Source organism: Trachinotus anak, unplaced genomic scaffold (assembly GCF_046630095.1).
Source record: "Trachinotus anak isolate AG129_WGS33_773 ecotype Australia unplaced genomic scaffold, CSIRO_AGI_Tana_v1 ptg000027l, whole genome shotgun sequence".
NCBI classification, from domain to species: Eukaryota; Metazoa; Chordata; class Actinopteri; order Carangiformes; family Carangidae; genus Trachinotus; species Trachinotus anak.
In genome coordinates this window covers 150,001-164,639 of record NW_027273878.1, presented here as the reverse complement: position 1 = coordinate 164,639, position 14,639 = coordinate 150,001, and the positions used below count along the sequence as shown (strand labels likewise).

General features: G+C 45.2%; 1 protein-coding gene across 1 annotated transcript; it reads right to left on the bottom strand.

Moving 5' to 3' along the window:
- Nucleotides 1–1,815: 1,815 nt before the first annotated feature.
- hmgb2b (high mobility group box 2b) lies at nt 1,816–8,964 on the bottom strand. Its single transcript, XM_071465122.1, has 5 exons — nt 8,824–8,964; nt 7,031–7,189; nt 5,562–5,713; nt 3,489–3,663; nt 1,816–3,203 (listed from the first exon to the last, which is right to left on the bottom strand). Exons 2-5 carry the CDS (start codon nt 7,178–7,180, stop codon nt 3,078–3,080), a joined length of 603 nt encoding a protein of 200 aa, XP_071321223.1. The 5' UTR covers nt 7,181–7,189; nt 8,824–8,964; the 3' UTR covers nt 1,816–3,077.
- Nucleotides 8,965–14,639: the final 5,675 nt, after the last annotated feature.

Here is a 14,639-nt window from a genome sequence, read left to right as displayed (position 1 = left end):
CTCACTCCTCAGGTCGTCTACATGCTCCTGGAGACAGGTGATGAGAGCCGGAACCAGGACCAAAAGCAGAACCAGGTTTGCATTAACAGAACAGATCTACACCTGCAGCATCAGGGGAGGGGGGCTGTTTTTCACAGTTTGTCTGATCCTGGTCAATGAAATGTTTTTATTTAACATCAACAGATCTTGACACAGAAGCGACTCTGTTCTCTACATGAATAAACCTCCAGCTGCATCAGGCCTGAGTGAAGGAGCAGCTGCTGGTTAATAACACACAGACATGATGTTTCTTCCAGCTCAGCCTCAGCAGACTGAAGCTGACAGAGCTCCACCATCATCTGACCTCACATCATCCACCTGTTTGTGTCTGATCAATGTTTTAATGATCGATAATGAGCAGCTGTTCAGTTCACTGAGCTCTGAGCCTCATCTGTCAGTTGTCATTATCACTGAGGGAGGCTTTTAATTTGAAACTCTTACAGGAAGTGTTGATTTTATATCAACATGTAATTCAGAGACGAACAGGAGCAAATTAAAACTGATCAGTTCTACAGTTCAATGAGACCTGCCTGACGGTCTAGAGTTCAGGTCCAAGACTGAACTGATGTGGATCCAGAAACCAGGATTCCTGGTCTTGTTGAGTGTCGTTTCTGAGGTCGACTGTGCTGAGCTGCTTTAATTTAAAACTATAACAAGGCTGAGATCAAACACTGTTGTTACCTGGTTGTCACCTGTTCAGAGAGGTGATGCTCCTCAGGTTTACTTCAGTTTTTCACCACCTGCGTCCTGCAGGTCTACAGTCTTACACCTGTGGTCTTCATCATCATCATCATCAGTATCAATGACATTCATTACTTCACAGCTAAGGATCTCAGGATTGTTGATAAGGCAGAGCTGGTTTGGGGGGGGGGGGGGGGGGGGGTCAGACACCAGGTGAGTCATGTACAGGTGTTTTCATTGATGTAGCACTTCTTGTTTACCTGCTGGTGTCAGCTGATGGCCCCTCTACAGAAAATACAGTAATAATCAGACAGGACCTCAGAGACATGTGCTGACTCTGTTACCTCTGGTCCAGTCAGGAAAAGTCAGGACTGGAGGTCAAAGATCAAACCACCTGAGACACAGGTGAAGTCTGTTCACAGCAGCTGCAGGTCAGTCACATCAAAGATGACTGAAGTGTGTTTTGTGGTCTCAATCAACACTGGTACTTTTAAGTGAATAAAGAGGCCGCCACCGCCCCCAGTACTCTCCCCTCACTGAAGACACCTGTCAGTCCACCAAGGCCATGGCCTCATCACGTCTTTATCTACTGATGTAATTTGAGTCCAAACACCTAATGATCTGACCTGCAGGTGGATCCAGGTCTACCAGAAGACCAGTGAGGACCAGGACCTGGACCAATGGATCAGCTGACCTCTGTGAAATGCAGTGGAGGGAGACCTGAAGGAGGACAGGCAGAGGACCGGCCTCAGAGACTGAGACGCTGCAGGATGAGGACCTAAAGGAGGACAGGCAGAGGACCTGCCTCAGAGACTGAGACGGTGCAGGATGAGGACCTAAAGGAGGACAGGCAGAGGACCTGCCACAGAGACTGTGGCGCTGCAGGATGAGAACCTGAAGGAGGACAGGTAGAGGACCGACCACAGAGACTGAGACGCTGCAGGATGAGGACCTAAAGGAGGACAGGCAGAGGACCTGCCTCAGAGACTGTGGCGCTGCAGGATGAGGACCTGAAGGAGGACAGGTAGAGGACCGACCACAGAGAATGAGATGCTGCAGGATGAGGACCTGAAGGAGGACAGGCGGGAGACCAGACCAGTTTTTCCTCAGGTGTTTGTTTTATTATAAAAGCTGAAGTTTCTACTTTGACAGTGAACAAGAACAAAAATCTCCAATAAACCTCCAGTAAGAAAATAAAAAAACAACATGATGACAGGGAGCAGGGGCCGGTCTCCATGGTAACACACAGGGGTGGTGGTGGGGGTATAAGGAGGGGGAGGGTGGAGCGGTGCAGGGGTAACCATGGCAACAGTGAGGAGGGGTTTACTCTACTATCCTCTGGTATCGGACAGTTTAACATCAGATGACCTCCAACACACACACACACACACACGTTACAGAAAGGACACACACACACACACGTTACGGAAAGGACACACACACTGACACACACTCTCTCTGTGGTCCTGTGTGTGTGTTTCAGAGCGACCTGTCTCTCTCTGACTCACCTGGATCCTCTTCAGGTCTACCTGCTCCACTACAGACCTGGTTCAGGTCTGACTTCAGTCGCCACAGCTACACATCATTTTTATTATTAATCAGTTTGGTTTGGTTTGTTCTGAGTGAGTCTAAAACAACAACTTCAAACAGAGACAAAGAAAATCAGACCCTCAATTTTCACCTGAAAACGATCAATAAGACAGCTCTCAGCTGATCGATCAATAAATCAGCTCTCAGCTGACTGATTAACTGTTGCTGCTCCACACTGTTCCCACCTACACTGGGCAGGGGGTGGGGTTCACCTGCACAGGTGACCAGTCTGTTGCAGGACTGACAGAATAATGAGAGACCTGACAGCTGTAACAGGTGAGAACAGCTGACTGAGGATGGACTGAGATCAGCTGACTCAGTGTCTGTGTGTGTGATGGTTCACAGGACCTTCAGTGTCCTGACCTCTGAACTTTGACCTCAGTGGTTGTTATGGTGAAGGAAATAGGCTCTTCTACTTCCTGTTTACCAGGAAACAGATGCAGCTTCCTGTTACTGAAGATTATATCTGACTCCCCATTGGTCAACCAACCTGCGTTTCCATGGAGACAGTGGCAGCTGGACACCCTCACCTCCATCCTTCCTTGTCCCTCCTCCTCTTCTTCTCTCCTGCAATCAGCCACAGCAGGAAGTCTCAGAGGACGTACACCTGCTGTGAAGCTCCACCCCGTCTCCACTGACACCCCCCCACAGTCTGACCTCTGAAGCACACACACCTTCCTGTCTCTCTCTCTCACACACACACACACACACACACACACACACACACACACACACACACACTCTCATCCAGCTGCAGCTCATCATCTCTACTCGTCGTCGTCCTCCTCCTCATCTTCATCCTCCCCCTCGTCGTCCTCCTCTTCCTCTCCTCCCTGAGCTGAGGAGCCGGGGTTCCTGGCGTATGTGCCGCCGCCGCGGTACGCTACCATGTCCTGAGAGACGGAGGAGACAGTTAACTCACAGACAACAACCTGTCTACCTGTCCATCAGTATCCAGGTGTGTCCAGTGTTTCCACTCCCCACACTGATCAGACCCACAGTCCCCACTGAGCCTGTCCACAGGTGTTTCCTGAGGAGGCTGCAGCTCTGCAGGTGACCACCAGGAGACATCTCACAGGTTCTACTCCAGAGAGCAGCTCTGTCCCGGGGTCAGTGACAGAGAGACCTGAAGAGACTGACTGAGCTGAGTGATCAAGCCCCCCCTCGCCCCCCCTCACCCGGTCATATTTCTCCCGTAGCTTCTGGGCCTTCTCCTCGTACGGCTGCTTCTCAGACTGGGACAGTTTGCTCCACATCTCTCCCAGTTTCTTGGCACAGTCTCCTATAGACAGACCTGGATACTGCTGCTTCACACTGGGACGGTACTCACTGCAGAACACGAAGAACGCAGACCTGCAGGGAGACAGGCGCGCGCACACACACGCACGCACGCACGCACGCACGCACGCACACACACACACACACACACACACACACACACACACACACACACACACACACACACATCACTGACAGAACAGACCTGTACTGAGCAGGTCCAGTATAACCAGACACCCCACACCCCACCAAGTGGATCTGAACCAGGACTCAGCCACAATGGTCCACACACCAGGTGAGCTACAGGTAACCATGATCTCTGATGGTGTCACTAAACATGAGCTGGAGACAGTAAATACTGGATCAGGAACAGGTCTACTGGTCTATTGTCAGACCAGGACTGACTGAGGCCCCCTTTCAGCTCACATCAGGACTGTGGTCCACAGGGTTCAAGAGCAGAGTTTCACTGTCACACTTTAATACAGGGAGTTAACTGGTTAACTTATTAACCCTTTAACACCGAACGTGTCGTCAGCGACACATTTGCGCAGGCGCACTTCGGATTACCATAACACTGTAACGGTTTGAGCGATCAGAAAAATTCCAACGGTCTCTGAAAGCTGAGACCTTGCGCTTTACAGGCAGATAGATGTCATTATGGTAATTTCACTCCTGCTGCTGCCGTGAAACTGGGAAAGTGCCCCGAATACAGAGACAGCAGAGTGGAGCAATACAGCACATTACTGATGGAAAATGTCAGCAAAACGGCCTTCCCGCCAACAAAACCTCCGTGGACAGTCACAGATGGGTTTGAGGACGAAGCAGCAACCGAAGGAGCAACTTCTGGCGAAGAAAGGTAACATTAGACGAGCTGACTTTCAGTGTCTGAATGAATGAAGCTCTCTCTAACTTCTATCTAGTTTTTACTTTCCTTACGTTATTGTATGTGTAAATCGACGCTTATATTGCGTGGTGACTGTTTTAGTCACGGGGATGAATAAAGTTATATCTGTCTATCTATCTATCAGAGGTCACAGTCAGGGCCGCAGAGGCAGAGGCCGTGGGGATGCTGCAGGCTCCGGTGATGGTGGTGGGACCGGAGCCGCTCACCGCGTCATCAAAGGGGGAAGACCGAGGCAGAGCCTCTCAATATGGGCCACACACAGTGTGACAGAGCCCGCATGGGGCGACGGCGCTGTAGGCTCCGTGAAAGGAGCACTCCCTGGAGGTGTCAGGACTGTGATGTGCGCCTGTGTCTGCAGCCAGAGAGGACCTGCTACCTGCAGCACCACCAAGATCTTTGAGTCTGCAGCCAGAGGAGTAATTGCCCTGTGTGGGGAAACAACCCCTGTATATAGTTTTATTTTTTCATGATCTGTTATGCACTACAGGTTTATTGTAACTTCACAAATTATATTGTAAATAGTTCTATACTTTTCACATTTCAGAAAACATGTTGTTCATGTACAGTTTCAGTTTTTTTTCTTTATTAAAACTCTAAAATCAAGTTCCCTCTGTGTGTTGTCGCTTCATTTAAACTCTTATTGCAGTGTTAGACCATGCAGTACATTGAAAATAACTGCCAGATATTGAAAGTTCCAAGTATTCTGGAGACATGGACAAAAGCACTAACTCACAGGACATTTTCTGACCTTTTTATGGTCAAAATAAGCAAAGGACTCCGGGCGGCCATTTTGAGGCTCAGGTGTTAAAGGGTTAACTGGTGAACAGGTTAACTCATTAACTGACTAACTGGTTAATTGCTTGTTGCCCACACAGACCCAGCAGCTCAGTGTTGAAGTCCGTCTCCCTTTGTGCTGCCCACTGCTGGCAGAGAATCACAGCAGACTGCAGGACAGTGATTCTGGTCCAGGACCAGCAGGGTCACACTGAAGTCCAGTCTGTGTTACAGACACTGAGCTGGTGGTTTTTCAGGGAGGTGTGTCAGTGTGTTTTGTGTATTTGAGACTTACGGGGGTCTTTTGGGTGCGTTGGGGTCTTTCCTCTTGCGGCCCCTCTTTCCGAAGCCCTTGGGCGGGACATAGTCCCTCATCTCCCTGTTGTAACGCACCTTGTCGGCCTTGGCCATGTCCTCAAAACACTTCTTATCACTGGGAGACAGAGCCTGACATCACAACACAGAAAACAGGAAACAAAGCTTTTACTTTGACAGGTAACAAACTGCAGGGGCAGTATTTTATTTTGAAGTAGTAGCACTGTAAAAATTAACTGGAGTAACCACTGAGTACTGCTGTGATAATTTACTAACCAATGAGTACTGCTGTGATAATGTAGTAACCAATGAGTACTGCTGTGATACTGTAGTACTGACTGAGTACTGGTGTGATACTGTAGTACTGTAGTAATCAGTACTGATGTTTCGGCCTGATGGCAGAGGTCAGAGGTCACCTGGTCTCCGTCTGGACTCCATGTGAGGATTTATGAGAGGTAGAGAGGGACCGTGGTCTGTAGAGCAGTGGTTTGTTAAAATCTTGTACTCACGACCCTGTGCTCCAGATTCACTGGTGATGCTGCTCAACACCTTGTCCAGGTGACTGCTCACACCAAGGCCTTGCTTGTTGTTAGGGACAACGTTTCAGTGTTGTAGGATCAGGTTGTTCCATCTGTCCAGGACTGATCTGGATCAGTGGACTCCTCAGTGACTGATCCTGTTGTTGTTCACTCAGTGATCAACATGATGGGGTCTCAGCTCTGGGTGACGTGTTGTAGGTGGGACTCTGGTCTCAGTCAGATTTGGATAAATCATGTGCTTTCTAACAGTCATGTTTCAGAGAGGATAGAGTTCATGAGATCAGTGATCACATCTTCGTCATCATCAGGAGTCCTTCTGTATTGATTATTGATTTGATGTCATTTACAGGGCTCAGGTTCTGTTACTGGCTATCAGTGCTCTGACAGAGGGTCTGTGGTCTAACAGTGGAGGGGGGGTGGTCCATGTCAGTAAAGGTATAGTCAACTACAGGTACAGCAGTTCCTGAGAGTCTTCATCCTCGACCTTCACACCAGTCACATCAGAGTGAGCTGCAGAGGTGGCTGAAGCCTTACTGACCAGGTCCAGGACCTCCAGACCCGGTCCAGGGCCTCCATCAGCAGGTGGCAACACAGAACTCAAAACAAGGTTCCTCAGGTAGAACCAGCAGCTCAGTTAAAGGAGTCATTCCTGTGGTCTACCGGGTCAGTGTGAGGCAGGACATCCAGGTCAGTGAAACACACCTGGTCTCCACCAGAGCCAGCGATCAAGAACACAATTAGGTTCTTATTGAGGGTCCTTTTGTGACAACATGGACTGTAGCCAGTGTCAATATCTGAACTTACTGTTAGTGAACATGGTTAAACTCAACTCAATGTCTCAGTCTCTCTCTCTCTCCGTGTCTGTCCACCTGTCTACCTCTCTCTCTCTGACCACCCGTCTCTCTCCTACCTTCCATCTCTCAGAGCATTTCTTGGAGAACTCAGCAAAGTTGACCGACTGCTCAGGGTTTTTCTTCCGGTGCTCCTCTCGACACGTCTGGACAAAGAAGGCGTAAGCCGACGTCTTCCCTTTCGGCTTGTTGACGTCTTTACGCATCATACTGGCGGCCTGGGGAGAAAGGAGGTAGAGAAAGACAGACACAGACAAAAAAAAAAAAAAACATGTTCAGTTCTGACAGAACTGGTTATTAAGCTGATTTGTGCCTCTGGAAACAATTATCATTTCATTATTTTATCAGTTCAGTTCAACAAAACAATGCTGTTATTACATAATTCACACGATCAACATATTGATTAAACATTTATTCAAGGGGTAAGTAAAAACACGTTTGTTTAGGACTGATCATTGATCACTGATCACACATCAGCTGTTGAGTCCGTTCATCACAAGATTCAGATCAGTGACAATGTGACAGTGATGAATCGGCTTTATTATTATTTTCTCCTGCAGTTGATGAATTATTAGGTCTACATGTAAATAGTAATAGATGTCTGAACAGCCTGGGTCTTGTCTCCAGTGGAGCATCAAACACAACAAAGAGAAGCAGTGAAGAACACGGTGCTGGTTGGACAGTTGTGGCTCATTATGTCTTTGAACGTGACACCAGCCACTGAACAGACAGGTCGGAGCATCAACACAGAAACTGAAACAGTCTGTCCGGGTGATATTTAATCTTTATTAAATGTCCTCAGGTACACAACAGAAAGGTTGTGAATACGTTTGGATGGAATGACCCTTCAACCTGTACATGATTAAAATTTAACCTTGTTTAAATGTGTTTTATAAAAAACGAAATTTGATCATAAAGGACAAGAGCCTTCTCCATCCTTCATTAAAAAACTGGTCTGTTAACGATCGGGGCACATAATGGCCCATCAGCAGTCTAACTGTACTGATTGGGAATAACAAAGAACTGAGTGGGATCCATTTTCCAGACTGGGGGGTTAGGAGGCCTGCCGACCCGACTGGACTTCTCTCTGCCCGGTACAGTGCTGGGATATCCCGCCGGGGACCGGCCCCCCTCTCCGCCTGTGACTGGAAGCCTGTGAGCGGCAGAGATGAAGGAAAACTGAAGCTAGCTGTGGCTTCTATAGAGATCTATGTGTGCTGCAGTTAGCCTAGCCGTGCTAACGGGCTAGCTCCGACAGAACAATGGGCCACCATTTGCTTCCCGCCCTCTGCAGAGCTAGCCGCCCCATCCCCCTCCGCTAGCAGCAGGCTAACGGGCTAGCAGGCTAATAAAAATACATTTAAACCATGGACACGTTAGAAACCATGACACTAGGCTTTCTGTCGTTAAATTAATTCATCTTCGATCGCAGCGCAGTTTTTACACCGACCGGCCGCGTCTGCAATGGAAATACAGAGTCAGTAAAACAGCTACGCATTTTCAACGAAGGGCTCCGGTTATGCGCCGGAGATGTCAACGTTGTATGGACGGGACAGGACTATTTCCTGGCATTCATACTCCAAAATGGGCGTTTCGTGTTTACAACAACACGTCTCCATCAGTCCCCGGGGTGCGCACACAGAAAGGCTCAGAGGGTGAAGACGGTTCATCACCGCCACATTCTGGCTGTTACAGCGGCCATTTTATCCCTCTTTCTAGCCTCAGTCACGGACCTTTTATCACAGGATCCTGCCAGTCAGAAAAAACCGGCAAATCGAAGCCAGCTCATTGTCACTTAGAGAGAATCAAATCTAACCCGAACCCAGTGGAGGGGGTGGACCGCGGTACTCACTGGTCAGGAGGGCCGGCTACAGGCGGAGGCAGATGTCGGACAGGTTTTCGGGATTTGGATCCTGGGTTCTTGTTGTTGTTTGGAGGCTGAAGCAGCGACTGGAGCCGTTGGTTCACTTTCAAACTGGGTCGAGCTGGAGACCGGCCCCGCCCCCCAGCAACGCCCCCGTTGGTCATTGCTGTCTAGGAGGTGGGACCATGCCAGCCGCGTTGGGCGGGGTCAGAAGGATACCCCCCGATGATTGGCTCTTGGGACCGCAAGTCAAATCCGTTGCTACACGGCTCCGCCCGCCTAGCAACGCCAGCGGGGCGGGAACTCTACGCCTACAACGGGGTGGAGCTAGTTTGTGTTCCTGCGTCTGATTGACCGGAAATTGTGTCTGTCAAATCAACCAGCCAATCCGTGAGGGGAAAGCGGCGGCCCGGAGATAGTATAAAGTAGTTGCGGTAACAACCTAACCCTAAGACTTGTCAAGGATAATCAATTAATAAGCCAATCGATCAACACAGAACTGATTAGTGATAATCAGTTGATCGTTTCAGCGATAAAATAAATGTTCTGGTTGAGGATTTGCTTTGTCAGATATGAAAGTGAACTGGATTTCTCACCTCTCAGCTCTGAGCCATTGATCAACTATTAATCAATAATGAAAATAATCATTAGCTGCAACCTAGCTCTATATATACATATATATATATTTGTCTCTCTGACTGTGATTTTTCTTTGTTCCCATCATGCGCTGTTTAGTGACAAATGACAAATGTTTAATTTAGTATAATTAGCACAAAACCACATACACAGATTTTCACAGATGATGTGCTTCTATATATGTGTGACTAAAAAATGCCATAAGCCATAAACAGGGGGAGTATTCATATGTATGTGTATGTCCAGTGCATTCAGGAAGTCTTCAGACCCCTTCACTGTTATGTTTTTTGTTTTTTATTTTTAATATATTTGCAAAATTTTTTTTAACTCTGTCATTATGGGGTATTGTTTGTAGAATATATAACATAAAAATGAATTTAATCCATTTGGGATAAGGCTGTAACATAACAAAATGTGGAAAAAGTGAAGCGCTACTTTCCGGATGCACTGTACTTCGTATTATTCCCCATAATGACAGAGACAAACAGATTTAGACTTGTATTAATAATTAAGGCAGATGTATTAAAAAGGAGAAACATAAATATTTCATTGACAGAAGAATCATACACTGTCATCAGGGCTGAAGCACCTCTGGCAGAGATCACAGCCTCCTGTCTTCTTTACCATGGCTGATATTAGTGGTCCAGTCTCAGGGTGCTGGCTGGTGCTGGGTTTATTCTGGGTCCAGTCCCTCATCAGTATAACCAGAGTAGGTCCATGAACAAGATGTCAGCAATCACACAGCCTCACCAGTGAACATGTAGACAGCTGTGGTAACATCAGGACCAGCAGCTAAACTGCAGAGTGAAGATGGATCTCTGTGTTACAGCCACACGCTGCTCTGGAACACAGCTCATAACTGCAGGTTTACTGCAGGTTTACATATGGTTACTCCAAGTTTACTGCAGGTTTACATATGGTTACGTCAGGTTTACTGCAGGTTTACATATGGTTACTTCAGGTTTACTGCAGGTTTACATATGGTTACTTCAGGTTTACATATGGTTAGTTCAGGTTTACTTCTGGTTACTCCAAGTTTACTGCAGGTTTACTTCTGGTTACTTCTGGTTTACTGCAGGTTTACATATGGTTACGTCAGGTTTACATATGGTTAGTTCAGGTTTACTTCTGGTTACTCCAAGTTTACTGCAGGTTTACTTCTGGTTACTTCTGGTTTACTGCAGGTTTACATATGGTTAGTTCAGGTTTACTGCAGGTTTACATATTGTTACTTCAGGTTTACTGCAGGTTTACTTCAGGTTTATTTCTGGTTACTTCAGGTTTACATATGGTTAGTTCAGGTTTACTTCAGGTTTACGACAGGTTACTCCAAGTTTACTGCAGGTTTACTTCAGGTTTACTTCAGGTTTACTGCAGATTTATTTCTGGTTACTTCAGGTTTACATATGGTTACTTCAGGTTTACTGCAGGTTTACTTCTGGTTACGTCAGGTTTACTGCAGGTTTACTGCAGGTTTACTGCAGGTTTATTTCTGGTTACTTCAGGTTTATATATGGTTACTTCAGGTTTACATATGGTTACTTCAGGTTTACTTCAGGTTTACTGCAGGTTTACTCCAAGTTTACTTCAGGTTTACTGCAGGTTTACTTCAGGTTTACTTCAGGTTTACTCCAAGTTTACTTCAGGTTTACTTCAGGTTTACTGCAGGTTTACTCCAAGTTTACTTCAGGTTTACTGCAGATTTACGTCTGGTTACTTCAGGTTTACTTCAGGTTTACATATGGTTACTTCAGGTTTACTGCAGGTTTACTGCAGGTTACTCCAAGTTTACTGCAGGTTTACTTCAGGTTTACTGCAGGTTTATTTCTGGTTACTTCAGGTTTACATATGGTTACTTCAGGTTTACATATGGTTAGTTCAGGTTTACTTCTGGTTACTCCAAGTTTACTGCAGGTTTACTTCTGGTTACTTCTGGTTTACTGCAGGTTTACATATGGTTAGTTCAGGTTTACTGCAGGTTTACATATGGTTACGTCAGGTTTACTGCAGGTTTACATATGGTTACTTCAGGTTTACATATGGTTAGTTCAGGTTTACTTCTGGTTACTCCAAGTTTACTGCAGGTTTACTTCTGGTTACTTCTGGTTTACTGCAGGTTTACATATGGTTAGTTCAGGTTTACTGCAGGTTTACATATTGTTACTTCAGGTTTACTGCAGGTTTACTGCAGGTTTATTTCTGGTTACTTCAGGTTTACTTCAGGTTTACTACAGGTTTATTTCTGGTTACTTCAGGTTTACATATGGTTAGTTCAGGTTTACTTCAGGTTTACGACAGGTTACTCCAAGTTTACTGCAGGTTTACTTCAGGTTTACTTCAGGTTTACTGCAGATTTATTTCTGGTTACTTCAGGTTTACATATGGTTACTTCAGGTTTACTGTAGGTTTACTTCTGGTTACGTCAGGTTTACTGCAGGTTTACTGCAGGTTTATTTCTGGTTACTTCAGGTTTACATATGGTTACTTCAGGTTTACTTCAGGTTTACTTCAGGTTTACTGCAGGTTTACTCCAAGTTTACTTCAGGTTTACTGCAGGTTTACTTCAGGTTTACTCCAAGTTTACTTCTGGTTACTTCAGGTTTACTTCAGGTTTACATATGGTTACTTCAGGTTTACTGCAGGTTTACTGCAGGTTACTCCAAGTTTACTGCAGATTTACTTCAGGTTTACTGCAGGTTTATTTCTGGTTACTTCAGGTTTACATATGGTTACTTCAGGTTTACTTCAGGTTTACTGCAGGTTTACTGCAGGTTTATTTCTGGTTACTTCAGGTTTACATATGGTTACTTCAGGTTTACTTCAGGTTTACTGCAGGTTTACTCCAAGTTTACTTCAGGTTTACTGCACGTTTATTTCTGGTTACTGCAGGTTTACTTCAGGTTTACTTCAGGTTTACTGCAGGTTATTCCAAGTTTACTTCAGGTTTACTTCAGGTTTACATATGGTTACTTCAGGTTTACTGCAGGTTTACTTCAGGTTTACGGCAGGTTATTCCAAGTTTACTTCAGGTTTACATATGGTTACTTCAGGTTTACTGCAGGTTTACTTCTGGTTACGTCACGTTTACTGCAGGTTTACTGCAGGTTTACTCCAAGTTTACTTCAGGTTTACTGCAGGTTTATTTCTGGTTACTTCAGGTTTACATATGGTTACTTCAGGTTTACTTCAGGTTTACTGCAGGTTTACTGCAGGTTTACTCCAAGTTTACTTCAGGTTTACTGCAGGTTTACTTCAGGTTTACTTCAGGTTTACTCCAAGTTTACTTAAGGTTTACTTCAGGTTTACTGCAGGTTTACTCCAAGTTTACTTCAGGTTTACTGCAGATTTACTTCTGGTTACTTCAGGTTTACTTCAGGTTTACATATGGTTACTTCAGGTTTACTGCAGGTTTACTGCAGGTTACTCCAAGTTTACTGCAGGTTTACTGCAGGTTTATTTCTGGTTACTTCAGGTTTACTTCAAGTTTACTTCAGGTTTACTGCAGGTTACTCCAAGTTTACTTCAGGTTTACTGCAGGTTACTCCAAGTTTACTTCAGGTTTACTGCAGGTTTACTCCAAGTTTACTTCAGGATTACTGCAGGTTACTCCAAGTTTACTTCAGGTTTACTGCAGGTTTACTCCAAGGTTACTGCAGGTTACTCCAAGTTTACTTCAGGTTTACTGCAGGTTTACTGCAGGTTTACTCCAAGGTTACTTCAGGTTTACTCCAAGTTTACTTCTGGTTACTTCAGGTTTACTGCAGGTTTACTTCAGGTTTACTTCAGGTTTACTGCAGATTTACTTCTGGTTACTGCAGGTTTACTGCAGGTTTACTCCAAGTTTACTTCTGGTTACTTCAGGTTTACTTCAGGTTTACATATGGTTACTTCAGGTTTACTGCAGGTTTACTGCAGGTTACTCCAAGTTTACTGCAGATTTACTTCAGGTTTACTGCAGGTTTATTTCTGGTTACTTCAGGTTTACATATGGTTACTTCAGGTTTACTTCAGGTTTACTGCAGGTTTACTGCAGGTTTATTTCTGGTTACTTCAGGTTTACATATGGTTACTTCAGGTTTACTTCAGGTTTACTGCAGGTTTACTCCAAGTTTACTTCAGGTTTACTGCACGTTTATTTCTGGTTACTGCAGGTTTACTTCAGGTTTACTTCAGGTTTACTGCAGGTTATTCCAAGTTTACTTCAGGTTTACTTCAGGTTTACATATGGTTACTTCAGGTTTACTGCAGGTTTACTTCAGGTTTACGGCAGGTTATTCCAAGTTTACTTCAGGTTTACATATGGTTACTTCAGGTTTACTGCAGGTTTACTTCTGGTTACGTCACGTTTACTGCAGGTTTACTGCAGGTTTACTCCAAGTTTACTTCAGGTTTACTGCAGGTTTATTTCTGGTTACTTCAGGTTTACATATGGTTACTTCAGGTTTACTTCAGGTTTACTTCAGGTTTACTGCAGGTTTACTGCAGGTTTACTCCAAGTTTACTTCAGGTTTACTGCAGGTTTACTTCAGGTTTACTTCAGGTTTACTCCAAGTTTACTTAAGGTTTACTTCAGGTTTACTGCAGGTTTACTCCAAGTTTACTTCAGGTTTACTGCAGATTTACTTCTGGTTACTTCAGGTTTACTTCAGGTTTACATATGGTTACTTCAGGTTTACTGCAGGTTTACTGCAGGTTACTCCAAGTTTACTGCAGGTTTACTGCAGGTTTATTTCTGGTTACTTCAGGTTTACTTCAAGTTTACTTCAGGTTTACTGCAGGTTACTCCAAGTTTACTTCAGGTTTACTGCAGGTTACTCCAAGTTTACTTCAGGTTTACTGCAGGTTTACTCCAAGTTTACTTCAGGATTACTGCAGGTTACTCCAAGTTTACTTCAGGTTTACTGCAGGTTTACTGCAGGTTTACTCCAAGGTTACTGCAGGTTACTCCAAGTTTACTTCAGGTTTACTGCAGGTTTACTGCAGGTTTACTCCAAGGTTACTTCAGGTTTACTCCAAGTTTACTTCTGGTTACTTCAGGTTTACTTCAGGTTTACTGCAGGTTTACTTCAGGTTTACTTCAGGTTTACTGCAGATTTACTTCTGGTTACTGCAGGTTTACTGCAGGTTTACTCCAAGTTTACTTCTGGTTACTGCAGGTTTACTCCAAG